We start from the raw sequence: 18,454 nt of genomic DNA, 5'->3' as shown, positions 1-18,454 counted from the left end.
ATTAAGCTCAGTAGAAAAGGCGTCAGGTAGATTGGACTGATTATGGGAATCCTGTAGGCAGATTGTGGCTTTCTGGGTTTTTTTTTTTTTTGAAATGGAGTCTTGCTCTGTTGCCCAGGCCGGAGTGCAGTGGCGCGATTTCGGCTAACTGCAAGCTCTGCCTCCCGGGTTCACGCCATTCTCCTGCCTCAGCCTCCCGAGTAGCTGGGACTACAGGCGCCCACCACCACTCCCGGGTAATTTTTTTGCATTTTTAGTAGAGACGGGGTTTCACCGTGTTAGCCAGGATGGTCTGATCTCCTGACTTTGTGATCCACGCGTTTCGGCCTCCCAAAGTGCTGGGATTACAGGCGTGAGCCACTGCGCCCAGCCGGCTTTCCGGATTTTTATCCTAGTGTATTCAACTCTGATACTCACTCTGTTCCAGGCACACTTGAAATTGTCTTCTTCCCAATCCATGAATATCCCCTTCTATGAGACCACACACAAAAAGCCCCTGAATAACCTGCAATCACTAGCCAAAACACCATGAAGGGAGAAAGCTAGCAAGACAGAAAACTTTTGGAGGCTACTTTCCCTACTGGAGACAAACGCCCATAGGAAAACTTCTGGTCCCACCCTTGACCCACTCAGCAGGACAGAAGGAAGAGCCTAGACTTCCAGCCTGGCCTGGTGATACTGAGGTAGCCCTCCCCTGCTGGTGTGGTGTAAGGGTGAGAATCTGGGACTTTCACCTTCACCAGGCAGTAACAAGCTGCTACAGTGTGCTGCCAACGGAGACAACCTGGGGAGCTTGAACTTTGACCTTCCTGCACCTTCCCTGCTGGGGTGCTGTTAAGGGGTGGCAAGTGAGAAGCCTTCCCATGCTAATGAGGCCTCCCTCCCCATTTTCTGTCCTTGGAGTTCACAGGGGAGCAATGAAAAGGGGCCTCTTCCCCTCTGAGCAGGGTGGTGTCAGCAAAGGCAGAGTGCAGAAGCTGAACTTTTACCCCAGCTCTGTGCTAGAGAGCACGCCCTCCCGTTCACTGGGTGTCCATGGAGACCACCTGGGGGTCCTGGACTTGTGTCCCTACCAGGCAGTACTGAGGTGGGGTCCTTATTTCCCACCCATACAGTCTCCTAAAAAGGAAAGTCCATTGAAAGAGAAGAATTTAATTAGATCCAAAGTCTCATAATACAACACCCAAAATATTTAGGATACAATAAAAAGTCACTCTTCACACCAAGAACCAGAAAAATCTCAACTCGAGTGAGAAAAGAAAGTCATCAGAAACAAACGCTGAAATGATGCAAATGTGCTTCATTGAGAAATTATACACATGCTTTCCGAAGAACAGAAATCTCCATGCCCAGATGGTTTCACTGGAAAATTCTACCAAATGTTTAAAAAGGAATTAGCACCAACTTTACACAATCTCTTTCAGAAAACAGAAAAGAAGGGAACAATTTATTTTATAAAATGAATAGTGCCCAGATACCAAAATCAGACAAAAACAATCCAAAAAAGGCAAACTATGAACAAACATTCTTCATGAATATGGATGTAAAAATCCTAACAAAATATTAGTAAAGAGAATTCAGCAATTACATACATATAAAATGATCAAATTGTGTTTATTCTAGAAATAAAAGGCTGATTCAATGCTAAAAGATAAATGAAAATAATCCACCATATTGACTGGCTAAAAAGAAAAATATCACATCATCATAGCAATCAATGCAGAAAATACATTTGACAAAACTTCATACCCATTCATGACAAAAAGAAAAAAACTCTAAAAAAAATGGAAATAGAAGGAAACTTTCTCAACTTGATATAGGGTACCTACACAAAACCTACAGCTAACATTATACTTCATAGCAAAAAACTGAATGTTTTCTTCCTAACATCAGGAGCAAGGAATTCATATCTGCTCTCACCACTCCTATTCAACATATCACTGGAAATCCAGCATAATAAGGGACTTTTTACTTTAAAAATTATACAAATAGGAAAGGAAGAAATAAAACTGTCTCTATTTGTAGATTACACAATGGTCTGCAAAGAAAATCCCAAGGGAGGCCGGGCGCAGTGGCTCACGCCTGTAATCCCAGCACTTTGGGAGGCCGAGGTGGGCAGATCACGAGGTCAGGAGATCGAGACCATCCTGACTAACATGGTGAAACCCCCTCTCTACTAAAAATACAAAAAAAATGAACCAGGCGTGGTGGCAGGTGCCGGTAGTCCGAGCTACTCGGGAGGCTGAGGCAGGAGAATGGCATGAACCTGGGAGGCAGAGCTTGCAGTGAGCCAAGATAGCACCACTGCACTCCAGCCTGGGTGACAGAGCAAGACTTCGTCTCAAAAAAAAAAAAAAAAAAAAGAAGAAGGATACAAATATGAAAGGAAGAAATAAAACTGTCTCTATTTGCAGATGACACAATGGTCTGCAAAGAAAATCCCAAAGGATATATGAAAACTCCTAGAACTAATATGTGAGTTCAGCAAGGTGCAAGCTACAAGATCAACATACAACACTCAACCATTTTGAGTTTGGAGTTGAATAGGTGGAAACTAAAACTTATAATATAATATAGGGCCAGGCATGGTGGCTCAAGCTGTAATCCCAGCACTTTGGGAGGCCAAGGCAGGCGGATCACCTGAAGTGGACAGCTGTAATCCCAGCACTTTGGGAGGCCAAGGCAGGCGGATCACCTGAAGTCAGGAGTTCGAAACCAACCTGCCCAATGTGGTGAAACCCCATCTCTACTGAAAATACAAAAATTAGCTGGGCGTAGTGGCGGGTGTCTGTAATCCCAGCTACTCAGGAGGCCGAGGTAGAAGAATTGCTTGAACCTGGAAGGCAGAGGTTGCAGTGAGCAGAGATCGTGTCACTGCACTCCAGCCTGGGGGACAAAAGTGGAACTCCATCTCAAAAAATATAATATAATATAATATAATATAATATAATATAATATAATATACACCCCCTCAAAAATAAACCTTACTTATTTTTAAATACTTATAAACCTAATAAGCATATATAGGACATGTATGCTGAAAAATACAAATGCTGATGAAAGAAACCAAAAAAGATCCAAATAAATGGAGTGATATACTGTGGTTATGGATTGGAAGATTCAATGCAGTGAATGTCAGTTCTCCCCCACTTAATATACAAGTTAACTCAATTCCTATCAAAATTCCACCAAGACATTTTGTAAATATATGCAAGCTTATTTTAAAATTTATGTGAAAAATCAAAAGATCTAGATTTTGAAAAAGAAAATGAGAACAATCCCTATACTCAATTTTAAGACATTATATAACTACAATAATCATGACAGTATGGCATTGGTGGAGGCATATATCTCTGTATAATACACATATCTATATCTATCTTTTAAATATCTATCTTATCAAGCAAATGGGACAGAATATAGAATTCAGAACTCAGAAATAGCACACATAAATAGGGCTAACTGAATTTTTACAAATGTGCAAAAGCAAATATTCAATGTTGAAAGGATAGCATATAGTATTTTTAAGAAATGTTAAAATGTTAATGAAACCACTGGACATCCAAAGGCAAAAAGAAAACACAAGCACACACAAACAGCAAAGAAAGAACCTCGGCCTAAACTTTATGCCTTATTCAAAATTAGCTCAAAATTGATCATAGATTTAAATACAAAACATAAAACTATTACATTTTTAGAAGAAAACATAACAGAAAATCTTTGGCACCTGGCGTCTAATGAAGAGTACTTACATATGTATGACACCATGATTATGACCCATAAAAGAAAAACAAAATCAATCACACTTCATCGAAATTTAAAACTTTTGCTGTGTGAAAGGCCCGGTTATGATGACGAAAGCCATACTCAATACTGGGGAGAAGACTTGCAAAATGCATATATAATAAAGGACTCATATCCGGAATATAGAAATCACTCTCAAAGCCCAATACATTTTTTTAAAAAGTCACTTAGAGGCTGGGCATGGTGGCTCAAGCCTGTAATCTCAGCACTTTGGGAGGCTGAGACGGGCAGATCACTTGAGGCCAGGAATTCGAGACCAATCTGGCCAACATGGTGAAACCCCATCTCTACTAAAAATACAAAAAATTAGCCAGGCATACTGGTGCATGCCCGTGGTCCCAGCCACTCGGGTGGCTGAGGCATGAGAATCTCTTGAACCCACGAGGTGGAGCTTGCAGTGAGCCAAGATCGCACCACTGCACTCCATTCTGGGCGACATAGCAAGACTCCATCAAAAAAAAAAAAAAATGTCACTTAGAAAAACTAAGCCATTTTATCAATGAGGATATAGAAATGAGAAACAAGCCGACAGAAAGATGTTCAACAACTCTAGCAATAAGAGGAATGTAAATTAAGACCACAATGCCATATCACCACACACCTATTAGGACAGCCGAATTAACAACGACAACAAAAAGATTATACCAATTGCTGGTGAGGCTGCAGAGAAATTGGATTTCTCGGGCCAGGTGCAGTGGCTCACGCCTGTAATCCCAGCACTTTGGAAGGCCGAGGCGGGCAGATCACGAAGTCAGGAGATCGAGACCATCCTGGCTAACACGGTGAAATCCCGTCTCTACTAAAAATACAAAAAATTAGCCGGGCGCGGTGGCGGGCGCCTGTAGTCCCAGCTACTCGGGAGGCTGAGGCAGGAGACTGGCGTGAGCCCGGGAGGCGGAGCTTGCTGTGAGCCGAGATGGCGCCACTGCACTCCAGCCTGGGCGACAGAGCGAGACTCCGTCTCAAAAAAAAAAAAAAAAAAGAAAGAAAGAAATTGGTTCTCATACATTGCTGGTGGAAATGTGAAATGTTACAGCCCCTCTGGAAAACAGTTTGAAAGGCTCTTTGAATAAGTAAACATAGACCTATCAAATGATACAGCAATTATGGCCATGGGCATTTGCCACAGACAAATGAAAATGTGTGTCCTTAGAAAAACCTGCGCATACATGTTCCTAGCAACCTTGCAGCAGCTAAAAAATGGAAATAGCCAATTTCATAAAACAGTAAATATTTTATTAGCATCAAAAAATGAATGAATGATACAAAAGTGTGGATGGATGTCAAGGGCATGATACTCAGTGAAAGACGCCATTCTCAAAAGTATTAATGCTTTTAGAGCACATTCTTGAAATTACAAAGTTATAGAGATGGAGATCAGAATAGTGATTGCCAGAGGTTAAGGATGTGGGGGAAAGAGATGGACATAGCTATAAAGGACTAGCATGGGAGAAATCTTGGTGGTGGTGGAAGAGTGCTGTATCTTGATTGCAGTGCTAGTTACACGATCTGCACATGTGATAAGATGGCATTGAGTTGAGCTGAACGTGCAGATGGTACCATGTCCATGTCCTTGATGTTGTACTATAGCTATACAGGATATAAACACTGGGGGAAACTAGGTTAAGGGTATATGAGACTACCCTGCACAGTTTTTGCTATTTCCTGTGAATCTATGATTATTTCAAAACAGAATGTTTTTGAGGCTTTCTTGCAGAAGCTTGTTACAAGGCCAATATTTCGATTCCACAGCTTTGTGGCCCCATCCAGCTTGCTGTTTCAGGGGATGATTCTGAGCCATCGGACAGAAGCTCCAGAAAGTCTCCCGGGTCTAGAAAATGTTCTGTGGTGATTGCTGGTGGACTAGATATCATCAATCCTTCTGTTAACAGCAGCTTACAAGCTGAATTCACTCAGAACAAGGGATAGCACAGAATGCAAGTCTCATTTGGAGGTGAATGGGCAGCTTGCAGAGCCAGACCATTTGCACAGAGCAGCGCATGCCGCTGACACAGCCAGGATGATCTATTTAGTGTCACTAATAAGAGTAGAAGGAAGCTGATAATGAAGAAGGCTCCTCATAAGTGTCATCTCTTAAACAAAAAGAGGCAGGTACAACTTTCAGAATCTCGACAGATTAGAGTATCGTACTGTTGTGCTAGTAGTGTTGTATATATCCCTTGGTAGAATTCGCAATGGAACCCTCTGGGAGACTTGTAAGAACAAATTTGCTTGCACACAGGAAAATGTAGCTTGGGCCCTATATATCAAGGCCTTTTTCCCTTTAAGACCCACCTGTTGGCCTGCTTAGGCTTTCAATTCAGAATCCGAGGAATTCTTTGAGCTGTCCCGCAAAGGGACCCCTGGCCTCGTTTGTAGATTTCTCTGTAGGTAAACCTACTCTAACCAGCTGCTCCTGGACCCTCACGTGCAGAAGGTGAGCTGAGGGTGCTGCACCTTACTCTGAGGAACACTGAAGGCCTTGAAATGCTTTAGGCAGGGAGAGGCATTATGAGGTGTGCACAGCTGTGTGGCAGCGGCACAGAGGCCACTGTGCAGCCAATGTGGAGGTTTGATTAAGGGGCAGTACTGAAGGCAGAGACTATGAAAAAGGAAACTGCCAAGTTCTGGCAGAGTGCCGTGTCCACAGGGATGGAGAGGAGAAAAAACACTGACTGTACAAATTGGCAAAACTGGCAAGACCTGACAACCGATCAAATCAGGGAGAAAAAGGGTCCAGGTTTCCAGCCCCAGCAGCTAGGGGCAGGAGTGCAGGAATGATGTATCCTTTCGAGTATCATGGCCGTGGGTGTGAATTGCCGAGTTCTGGGGGTGCCTATAACTCTGAGGGCAAATCAATAATGTGGGCTACATGCCCAGTAAAATGGATATTACTGCTGCCACCGGGCCCCGGCACCTTAATCTAGAAAGTCCTGTGTCAATCACAGCCACAATCCTTAACTCTCGTTTGCTGACAAGGTTGATTCACCAGTGGCTTTGAGAAACAACTGGTCCTTTTCTCTGTTGCTCTTAGGAGTAATGCGTTTGAGTAAAATTATTCCAAAATTCAGATCATCTTCTTAAGACAAATATCCTAAAATTTAACTTGCTTATAGTTGAACACTCTACATAGGAGTACACTGAATTTCATCACTTTGAGAACTATAGTTTTTCTTCACTAGAAATCATATATTTTGCTGAGATCATTTATGGCTTTGGAGAGTGTGCTAGCACCTAGTTGTAAATTTTTCAGGCACAGAGTGCAATGACTCTTCTCTATAGCCCATAATGGTGGATGCTCAGTCTTTCATTTTCTGTGTGTTGAAACAAACTACAAGTTGTTTTCTGAGGAAGGCTGTGGTTTTTTCAGCAGAAACTCACTGTGCTCCCTTGACACTGTAGGTTTATATCAGGGAGGGGGGCCTGCTCACACCCTGATAAATCTCCCATATGTTCATGAACAGCTTTCTCTATGAAGAAGTCTTTGCCTTCTCTGCAGATTGTTCTCATTCAACATATTCCCAAATGAAGAATTTCTAGGTAAAGTAGTATTAATGTGTTAAAGCCTTTTGAAGACAGAGTTGGCTGCATTGATTTCCAGGCAAATTGTAATAACTTATACTTTCACTGGTTGTGTATAACAGTTCCAGTTTCATAACAATATCATTGACATTGGACATTACATGGGGTTTTAGTTTATTCTATGACAATTTAATAAATGAAAACTAGAATACAGATTTAATATTTCTATCTTTATTAGTGAGGTGTAACAGTTTCAACAGTTATTTGTCATTTTTTTCCTGTGATACATTTTGCCTATTACTAGGTTTCGGCTTTTGGCTCAATTTTATAGTAAAAAAGATTTGTGTTACATTTTCTACATTTTAGCACTTTCAAATAAGTGGGATTTGAATTTGTTCCCACTGTTTTGTTTGTTTGTTTGTTTGTTTTCGTTTTTGTTTTTGTTTTTGAGACAGAGTCTCACTCTGTCGCCCAGGCTAGAGTGCAGTGGTGCGATCTCGGCTCACTGCAAGCTCCACCTCCATGATTCATGCCATTCTCCTGCTTCAGCCTCCCGAGTAGCTGGGACTACAGGCGCCCGCCCGCCACCATACCCGGCTAATTTTTGTATTTTTAGTAGAGATGGGGTCTCACCTTGTCAGCCAGGATGGTCTTGATCTCTCGACCTTGTGATCCACCCGCTTCAGCCTCCCAAAGTGCTGGGATTACAGGCGTGAGCCACCGCACCCGGCCGGTTCCCACTGTTCCTGGTCTTTGTTTTCTGCTTTTCACTGTCATGTTAGCTGCACTTTCTTAAACTTTTCAGTTGAATATCTAACTAGTTTACTCATTGGTAATGAACACATTTTTCATTGTTGCAATTTATATCTCATTACAATATAAACAAGTTTAGGTTTTCAGTCCTTGGCATTACTTAAAGAAGGTCATCAGATGTATGTCACATGTGAGAGTGAGGTTTGTAGCTGGGAAGTAAGCCTCTCTACCATGGAGCAGAGCCAGCCCCCACCTTAAGTATGTCACCAAAGTCCCATGATGCTACTTCCCAAATTTTGTTCCACAAAGAGCATCTTGCTCAGGCACGCCATGAGTTAATGGTCTGGAGAAAACTTTATAAGCAATCATAAATAAACTAAACACAAACAAGAAATACTAGACCAATATGCCACTTTACTGGCCCAGCTAAACCTCCTTTGGGGACAGTTCTCAGCTGGGGCATTGCTGTCTCCTTCAATGGACATTTGCTGTTGTTGTAAAAATAACTAAACATTGCTTGTGGACAAATGCGCAGGACTCTCTGACCCAAGGAGTTTATAGGAAACTGCCTCCCAGTTTTTGGAGTACATGACCACTTGGACAACTTGAGGAAGAGCTCCTATGGCCTGGCAGGTCCTGGGACGGGGATCATCGTCCTGGAAAGCTCAGTTCTGCGGGTGCTAGGAGTAGAGTCTGCATCTTGTGGGTTCCTCTCCTAGTCAGCTTCCTAAGTGGCAGCACTGCAGGACCAAGGATAGAAATTGTTGAGTGAAGAGCGGATTGGACTTGAAAACAGATGCTAACTTGGCCTATAAGAGAAAAGAAGGAATCTCTGGGCACAGATATAGATAAAATTATGAGCAAAAGTGGTGAAGCAAGGAGTAGCTGCAATCCAAGTATATACATGGTGTGAAGTTAGGCACTGTGGGAGGGGCTGTTGTTGCGGCAGCTGCGGGTGGCACCTCTAATCTGCCGCTAGGTGGCAGGAGAATTCCACCATGGCCACTAACCGCATCTGGGACTTTGGCTTCACCCTAGAAGCGGGATACGGGATTGGATTTGTTCCTTCTGATAAGACAGTATGGGGTGGCAAGTAGGGCTGATGGTTCCCCGTCCACAGGAAGAGAGTATGACCACAGGAACGTCCTTTTGTGTACACCAGCCTGGTGTGTGCTTGAATATCCTTTCTCAAAACACTCAGGCCAGTTCATTCCCTTGTCCCTTTCCTGCCTAGACCAGTTTCATAGCCAAGGGCTGACCGCGGTTGTTCAGCAACTTCAGGCATTGCTGGCTGCCTTCCCCTACATGTTAGAATGACCCTTCCCCACAGGACCTTCCCCTAGAACTCTGTGTTGATAGGAATGCCCCCTGCCACGCTCTCCCCTAACCCAGCCACTACTGCCGGCAATCTTCAGGGTTTCTAATTCAATGAAGACTGTTTTTTCCTTTTCCTTGTTATAAGCCTGGATATCCTGCAGGGAGCACGTTTCCATCCCGGTAGCAGTGTGTTGATGAAACCCAAATTTGAACTGCTGGACAGCCCCCCACGGGCCACATGATTGACAAATGCCCTTTTGGCCAATTTCTCCATGAAGTGGGACCACCTGGTTATTTGTGGTCCTGCAGGCAGATGGCCCTTCTTCCCCACATACCCTTAAGGACATTTCTGCTTCTAATAACAACGTTACTGGCTGGGCACTAACGTGTGTGCTTTAATTAATCTCCTGGAGAAATCTTATGTATAACCACCCACTGAAATCACTGCATCCTTATAAAGATGAACGGAGTACTCCCCTTGGAAAACAATTCCATCACCGTGGTTTTTACTATAACTGAGAGTAGTCTTGCTATTCATGTCTATTCAGAGAATATGGCAAAACTTGGCTTCCACCATCTAGTGTAAAAATTAGAATAAAGACAAACACTTCTGTTATGCTGAAAGTATATTTATATATAGATATAGATATTTACTTCTCTGTAGACAGTTTTTACTGATGAGTCATTTGAACGTTCAAAGAACAACCGATTACAATGCTACATGAACTATACCAGAATGAGATGGATAGCTTCTCAACTCATTTCACAAAGCCAGCACAAAGCTGATACCAAAACATAACAATTATAACACAAAACAGAGAACCACAGATCTCACTTAAAAATACAGATGCCAAAATACAGAACAGAACAGTAGCCGATTGAAATCAACACCACATGAAAAATGTACAACGCTTTGGCAGATACGAAACCAAGTTGAAAATCCAAACTTACACTCATGGAACTGGAACACAAACACCAGAAACAAAAATGTCCCCCCATCCTGTCAGTGGCCTCTGGCCAGGGAAACACAGGAGTGAGATCTCTGCTACACCTATTAGTGGGGAGGGGGCCTGCTGGTGGGGCCGTGGGCACTGTCACTGGTGTCAGGTTCATCCTCATCTGTGTCTTCCCACTCACATTCTGCCAGCGCTTCAAGGTAATGGAATGGCCAGCTCTGTGGATCTTTCTTATGGAGCTTGGCCAAAAACCTCAGGACAAGCATCTTGCTGGTTTCCAGGAATGCTCGAGGGCCCCAGAGGAACTCATACTCTGCAGGCTCAGTGTAGGGGATTCGCCTGTACTCTAGGTACTTCTGCCTGACAAACACTTCGGTGATGAGCTTCTTAGTATTTCCAAAGAGACCATTTGTTTCCCGGACATCCAACCCTAACTTGAACAGAAAATTAAAGATCAGATCCTCCCTGACACAATTGCCTTTCATAAAGATGAGGCTCAAGACCACCATCAGGAGGCCAAACTTGGGCCTGTCTAAATAGGATGCCACCAAATTCCCTGTATGGTAGCCTAGCTTGTTGATGATAATATAAGCGTGGTTTTTGGTATCAATTTCTTTCAATTGATTACCAAAGGCACACTCCAGCTTATTGTTGGCACGGTTGATGATATCTAAGCACTCATCTTTATATTCTCGGATAATGACTTTCACCATCTCCGAGCGCTGGACAGGCACCTTGGCTTGGTCCTTGACTAAGAGGAACTGCACCAATGCATTTGCCCTCTCATCCAAGGGAGACAAGGGCTGTGCCTCCACCTTGGAATTATCCTGGGTGGCACTGGATCCCGGAGAGACACTTGCAACCTCAGACACAACTACAGGCAGAGAGCTCCCTGGGCTTTCAGAGAGTCCCAGGGCCCTGGAGGTGCTCGGGCCCTCCCAGGCACTCAGGGCCCAGGATGTGCTGGGCCCTTCCCAGCCACTCAGGATCCTGGAGGTGCTAGGGCCCTCCCAACCACTCAGGCCACGGGGGGTGTTTGGGTGCTCCCAGTCACCCAAGACCTGGACAGGGCTTTGGACCTCCCAGTCACTCAGATTCAGATTCTCCCAGGGCCTTGGGCCCTGCCAGTCATGAAAGGCCAGCGTGTGGCCACGGCTGTCCTCTTGGGCTTCCAGATGCTTCTTCTTCCGGGTGGCCTTGCCGGAGCGGCGTGGCGGCTCGACGGAGGTCTTGGAGGCCTCTTGAGTGGTGGCAGTTGCCTGGGGGCCAGCTGCTGTAGCCATCAGGAGGGTGGGCACAGCCTGGGTTGCCTTTGAGGCATTCATATTGGGCTGTGGGACCCATGGAACTGCAGGCAGGGCCTCTACACAGGCAAAGGGATCCTGCAGAGCATATGGCAGTGACTTTGGGGTCTCTGAGGCAGCAGAGGGGCCTTTAAAGGCATTCAGAGAGGCAGGCTGAAACTGGGAGGTAGCTGGGAAGACACTTGAGGAGGGAGCAAAGGTCTCCGGTGTGGCAGGCAGGTTTTTCCAGGCAGCTGGCAGGTGTGCTCGCGCAGCTGACACTGCCTTGGGAGCACAGAAGGTGGCAGCAAAGATCATGCGGTCTTTTGAAGGGGCCCTGCGCTCCTTCGAGGAGGTCCTGCGGTCTTTAGAGGAGCCCCTGCGGTCTATAGAAGAGGCCCTGCATTCTCCTGATGGAGTCATCAATGATTTAGCGGAGCCCAGGGGAAAATTTGCCGCTGCTACCGGGGGTCCGGGCTGGGCCTGCAAGACTGCAGGCGGTGCCTGCCAGGAAGGCTGGAGCGGCAGTGTGGGCACCTCCGCTTGCGGACCCGATGCCTGGGCCTGCTGGGGGGGTAGCTGGATTTGCACGGCTTTTTGGGAGGGCGGGGCTCCCTGAAAGGGCTGCTCCAGCTGGACCAAGGAGGGAGCCTGCCTCTGGGCCTCCTGGGCAGGCAGGGGCTGCCAGATGTGAGTGGGGGCCTTCTGGGCCTGCCAGGCCAGCGCCTGTGTCTGCTGCACCTCCTGGAACTCCATTGACGTTGGAATCTCGTGTGGCACCGGGGGCTGACCTTTGGGGGCCTGCCAGATGATGGAAGGGCAGTGCACAGCCTGCGGGGCAGACAGTGGGGCAGACAGCGGGGCCGGCAGCACAGACTGGGGCACCTGCGGGCCAACGGGCGGAGCCGCGGGTACCTGCGTAGCAGGTGGGGCCGTAGGCACCTGCGGCGCCGCCTGCACCTGCGGGGCCGGCAGCCTAGCCTGCGGGGCCTGCCGCAGTGGAGGTGGGGGTGGCAGGGCCTGCCAGAGCGGTGGCTGGGTGGCCAGGACCTGTGGGGCAGGTCGGATGGGGGGCGGCGCCTGGCGGATCAGCGGTGGGGCCTGGCGGATCACAGGTGGAGCCTGGCGGATCACTGGTGGGGCCTGGCGGATCACGGGTGGGGCCTGGCGGATCACGGGTGGGGCCTGGCGGATCACCGGTGGGGCCTGGCGGATCACCGGTGGGGCCTGGCGGATCAGCGGTGGGGCCTGCCGCACCGGTGGTGGGCCAGGGCGGATGGGTGGTGGGCCAGGGCGGATGGGCGGAGGCCCCTGGCGCATGGGCGGCGGCACCTGCCAGGTAATGGCTGGTGCCTGCCAGGTGACCTGCGTGGTCTGCCAGGTCAGGGGAGTGGCCTGCCAGCCTTGCGGCGTGGCCTGCCATCCTGGCGAGGTTGCCTGCCAGCCCGGGGGTGTGGCTAGCTGCGCTGGGGGTGCCTGCGGGCCCTGGGGAACCTGCGGAGGAGCCCTTATAACTTGAGATTGGATTTGCAGGATCAGAGGCTGAGCCTGCGGGGCCCAAGAAGCCATCGGCTGTGCAGGTGGGGCCATCGGCTGTGCAGGTGGGGCCGCCGGCTGTGCCATCGGTGCTCCTGAAGCTGGAGGTTGGGTCATCGGAGCTCTCGCACCTGGAGGATGAATCATCAGGACTCCTGGACCTGGAGGCTTGGCCATCGGTGCTCCTGAAGGCTGAGGCTGGGTCATCACGGCTGCTGGAGGCGGCTGGACCATCGGGGCTCCCGGAGCAGCAGGCTGGGCCATCAGGACTCCCGGAGTCAGAGGCTGGGCCATCAGGACTCCCGGAGCGGGAGGCTGGGCCATCGGTGTCCCCGGAGGAGGAGGATGAGCCATCGGGGTCCCCGGAGGAGGAGGATGCACCATCGGTGTCCCCGGAGGGGGAGGATGAGCCATCGGGGTCCCCGGAGGAGGAGGATGCACCATCGGGGTCCCCGGAGGAGGAGGATGGGCCATCGGGGTCCCCGGAGGAGGAGGATGGGCCATCGGGGTCCCCGGAGGGGGAGGGTGGGACATTGGGGTCCCCGGAGGAGGAGGATGGGCCATGGGAGCTCCAGGAGCTGAAGGATGCACCATCAGGACTCCCGGGGTCGGAGGCTGGGCCATCGGGGCTCCCGGAGGTGGAGGATGCACCATCAGGACCCCGGGAGTCGGAGGCTTACCCATCGAGCCCCCCAGCGGGGGAGCCGGGACTATCGGGCCCCCTAGGGCAGGAGGCTGGGTCATCGGAACCACCGGGGCGGGCAGCTGGCCCTGTGGGGCCTCCCAGGCAGGCTGAGGTGCCTGCCAAGCGGCCAATGAAGCCTGCAAGTCAATTGGAGGTGGATCCCAAGGGACTGGCGGAGCCCGGGAGGAAGCGGGCGGGGCCCGCATCAGAACCGTAGGGCGGCTATAGACAGGCGGCTTCGGGGCCTCCGCGGGAGGACTCGAGTCACCCAGATTCTTACTTAGCTGCGACATGTCCCTTTGCTGACAGCTGGTGGGTCTTTTCCTCGGACAGCTGCTGGGCCTTTTCCTCCAGAGAGAAGAGAATGCCTACGTGGCTGTTCAGAGGCTCCCTCCCTGCTGAATGCTGAATAGGAAGTGAGTGCTGCTCGCTCCGCAGCTTTCCGCAGTAAGGAGGAGGGGGGAAGGGGGCTCAATCCCGCCCCTTCCCCGCCCCCGACCACCACAAGTGGATATTGCATAGGGGCGTCTACCGGAGTCCTGGCTGACACAAGATCCCTTCTCACTCTGTCCAGTCCCCAAATGCAGACCAGTCAGACTCCACATGGATGACTTTTCACAAGGGAGTGACAGGAACCCATCCATGTTTTAGAAAAATCACTGTACTGCAGTGTGGTGTGGGAGCAGACCACTGGAAACATGGAAGGTATCCAAGACGAGGCGGGGGGTGGGGGAGATGGTGTGGTCTGGGCTAAGATGTGAGGCAGAGAATGAAAAAAGCACATTTACATAAGAGAGTTTCAAGAGTTATAGCAGACAGTTACCTGTATTATAATTGAATAAAGGAGTCAAAGACATGGAAAAGGCACACAAGTCCCTGCCTGGAGAAAGTAGGAAGTTGCAGGGACTGTTACTCTCTTAGGGTCCCAGGAGAGGCACACGGGAAGAGAGGCTGATGAGTATTGGCAGACACAGGACATTTGCGGTGCTGCGGGACTGCCAAGGAGAGATGCCCTGTACGCACTCCTGCATGAGGTCTTGGGAGTCCTGCTTGGCTATTCCTCATAAAAATAGAGTTGTGGGAGGGAATGTGGTTCCACTAGGTCTTGAAGAACACAGGCATGTTAGAGACACATGGAGAAAAGGGATAGCAGTGAGTAGAAAGAGAGGAAAAGAAGTCACCGAACTGAGACATGCCACAAATCAGTGGAAGACAGCATTTTTAGTATGGGAAAACTGCCTGTGGAATGGCTCGGATGCAGGAACAGAGTAGGTTTCTCAGTATTTTTCAGCTGCAGAATAGGAAAGAAATTAAAAAAATGAAAACCAAATAATGCACCTGAAGATAACAAAATGGGTATATAAATAGATCAAAAATTGATATATTTGGATATATAGGAAAAACAGGCAAAGAATAACAAAATTTCTGGGGAAACTACTCGTGACAAAAATCAGTTTAAATATGAGACAAATCAAGTATTAAAAGATAAAGCAGACGACAATAGTATTATTGGGCAATGCTATACAACTTTATGGTGAGAGGAAGTGATAATCTCAGTAATTGAAAAGTTTTCTGGAAATATACAAAATACTAAATATCAAGGATGTTTCGTTTAAATAGGCTGTTGGCAGCCTAGGGCAGGAGTCCAGAGTGACAAAACGTGCCACCAGGGGGCAGATGAGGACGATGAAGGGTACATCCCACTCCTCCCCAGGTACCCTTAGCCAGGGGTCCTCAAATTTGGTAATTTATGGACCCAAGGGAAGGTATGTACACACTCCTAATGTTATTATTGCCTTAAATAATAATAGAAGAATTTGGGGGGGGAAGTTTCAGTGATTTTCTGGACATTTAAGGGATGTTGTTATTCCCAGGAAACTCTTTTCAAAACAGTCAGATTTTTAAGGGTGCTTGATGATACAGTAGCCCCCCACCTTATCTGCAGGGGATACATTCCAAAACTCTTGATGCCCGAACCTGGAGACAGCACCAAACCTTATATATACCATGTATCCCTTTCATTCTTCTTCTTCACAATTTCACAGATAGTTTTGTTTTTGCCATATATCTTAGCAATCTCAGCATGCGATTTTTTCTTTCCTTATTAAGTCAAGAATTTTCACCTTTTTCCTTCAAGGAAGCACTTCATAGCTTCTGTTTGGCATACCTAAATTGCCAGGATCACTACTCTTACATTTTGGGGCCATTATTAAGTAAAACAAGGGTTCCTTGAACACAAACACTGGGAAACCGACGGGTAGATCTGATATCTGAAGCAGCTACTAAGTGGTTAATGAGCAGGCAGCGAATACAGTAGCACTCCTGTGCCTGCAGTTTCACATTGTGTGGTTTCAGTTACCTGCAATCAACTGCAGTCTGAAAAATTAAATGGAAATTTCCAGAAATAAACAATTTATAAGCTTTAGATTGCATGCCATTCTGAGTAGTAGTATGAAATTGTTCTGTTTCATCCTGCCTGGGGCATGAATTACCCCTTTGTCTAGTGTATCCGTGCTGTATACGCTACCTGCCTGTTATTCACTTAGCGGCTGTCTCGGCTGTCAGATGAAAACATCGTAGTACATATAGGATTCAGTACTGTTTCCAGTTTCAGGCCTCCACAGGGGGTCTCAGAATATATCCCCCAAGGATAAGGGTGGACTACTGGACATCACCCCTGTGTATCCCCAGAGAAGGCCATCTACCACAGCACACAAAAAGCTTCTGCAGAATGGATACTACCATGATTCATGGTTTTTGTTTCTCCCTTGGGTTAATGGCCCAGATCCACATAGGATTTCTCAGTTTCATGGGGGTTTGGAAACACTGTAGAAGGACCAACTCTAAATGCCTAACCCTCACAACCTGCTATTATCAACTCTGCTACATGGCTGTTACTGGCTGTGGGTGGCTTTGGAAAAATCAGTTTATTTTTTAGCCTAGGGCATTTCTATCATCACTAAAGCATACTTTTTTTCCACTCTAATTCAAATGTATAAACTATGCAGAGATTAAGTTCTCCCACTAACCGTTTCTTTTCTGGAATTATGACAGGTTTGACCTGCAGTCCACCATGCTGTTGGTCATCCCATACAATGAATGGCTCCCATTAGGGTCCGGCTATTCTCACTGATTTTGGAGGTCAGTGAACAGCACTGACGCACAGTGTCAACTCCCACCGAATCCATTCTATGAAAAGAGCTCTGGTTTATGTTAACAGGCAACACCAAAGCCAGAAAGAAAAGATTAGGTATTATGCAAAGGAAAAAAAGGTGTGTAGGAGTAGTTAGAAACGGAAGATTAATAACTTCTACACCAGCACCATTGCCACTCCTTGGAAACATTCTTTAACCGGCAGGGAAAAATTAGAGATTATGTATCCGTTGATTCTATAGGAGCAAGTAAAGAGGGTAAACCAAGTTTATTCTTCCTGGAAGAAACATCTGCTTATTTCAGATAGTCAGTGCTCTCAGACCCAGACTGTTCCTGTGGCTTTCCCTAGCTATTTACAAATTACTTGTGTGCAAAATTCACCGGAGGAAACAAGGGACACACGGGTCCTTTTTGAAAACTGACTGCCTTAATCACAGCAAAACATAATATTGCCCTGAGTCTAGTGAGGCATTAGACCACAAGTCTTGGGTCTTCCCAAATCACTCCTGTGAAATCTTCCTGCTTCCTGTAGCCCTCCTTCCCTTCCTGTGCATATGTTCTTCCTCCTCAACACCTTTGAACCAAGTGTTGTCAAAATTCCCTTTCCTCACTTTTATATGAAACAGCTTGAAAATTCAAGGTGAGTAGAAAACAAAAGGCAAAAAAATACAAAACATCCATGAAATGTTGGTCTCTGTTCCCTAATTAGAAAGGACTTTCAATGGCTTACATCAGTATATAACGACAGTATACAAAATGATTTTTAAAAATAGGGAAGGGAGAACTAAGGTATCGTGATGGGAGTAGGAAAATTGCGGAACTAGGAGCGGATGGGAGCCTGTTTTGCTCACCTTGGTATCCCCAGCTCACACTGAGTGGTCACTAAGGAGCTACAAAATGAAATGGTAAGATTAGCACCAGAACTGCCTGTCTTTCAATCTTCTGTAGCTGTTAGACTTTGTGTAAACATTCATAATTGAGTAACAAAATCAGTTATGATTTTCATAAACTCTAAAATTACTTGTTTATGAAATACCTTTTATTAAGCATTCACTATATGCCCATCACTGTGCTATAGATAAGACTACAGAGAAAAATCTGATGCAAGTCCTATTTACATCTATTGTTAGTCACATGGCGACATTAATCTAATCTATCGTTAGTCACATAGGGACATTTCACGAATCTATTGTTAGTCACATAGGGATATTCATATGGTTTTTTAGTACAATAAGGTGTTGTTGTTGCATTGTTTTAACCTCATATTGGTCATAGAGGATGAAAATAATCAAATACTCGCTTCTGCTTGGAACATGGGGTGAGGGGAGCTGTGATGCTGATTGTAGCAGTGAAAAGGAAGAAAACAAACCTGAAGCTGTGAAAGATTCATGTGTTCCAGATAGACAGTCTAAGCAGAAAAATTATTTAAAAGCATAGGAGATATC

General features: G+C 46.8%; 1 protein-coding gene across 1 annotated transcript; it reads right to left on the bottom strand.

Annotated features, from left to right (window-relative positions):
• Positions 1-10,058: 10,058 nt before the first annotated feature.
• MAGEL2 (MAGE family member L2) lies at positions 10,059-14,256 on the bottom strand. Its single transcript, XM_054452065.2, has one exon. It carries the CDS (start codon positions 14,147-14,149, stop codon positions 10,451-10,453), a length of 3,699 nt encoding a protein of 1,232 aa, XP_054308040.2. The 5' UTR covers positions 14,150-14,256; the 3' UTR covers positions 10,059-10,450.
• Between the last annotated feature and the right edge of the window lie 4,198 nt (positions 14,257-18,454).

The sequence above is a fragment of the Pongo pygmaeus genome, chromosome 16, assembly GCF_028885625.2.
Source record: "Pongo pygmaeus isolate AG05252 chromosome 16, NHGRI_mPonPyg2-v2.0_pri, whole genome shotgun sequence".
In the NCBI taxonomy this organism is placed as follows: domain Eukaryota; kingdom Metazoa; phylum Chordata; class Mammalia; order Primates; family Hominidae; genus Pongo; species Pongo pygmaeus.
The sequence above is the reverse complement of the archived record's forward strand: the minus strand, read 5'-3'. Positions and strand labels throughout refer to the sequence as shown.

Coding starts and splice junctions, on each gene's coding strand:
- MAGEL2 (XM_054452065.2), bottom strand. CDS start 14,149: ATGTCGCAGCTAAGTAAGAATCTGGGTGACTCGAGTCCTCCCGCGGAG.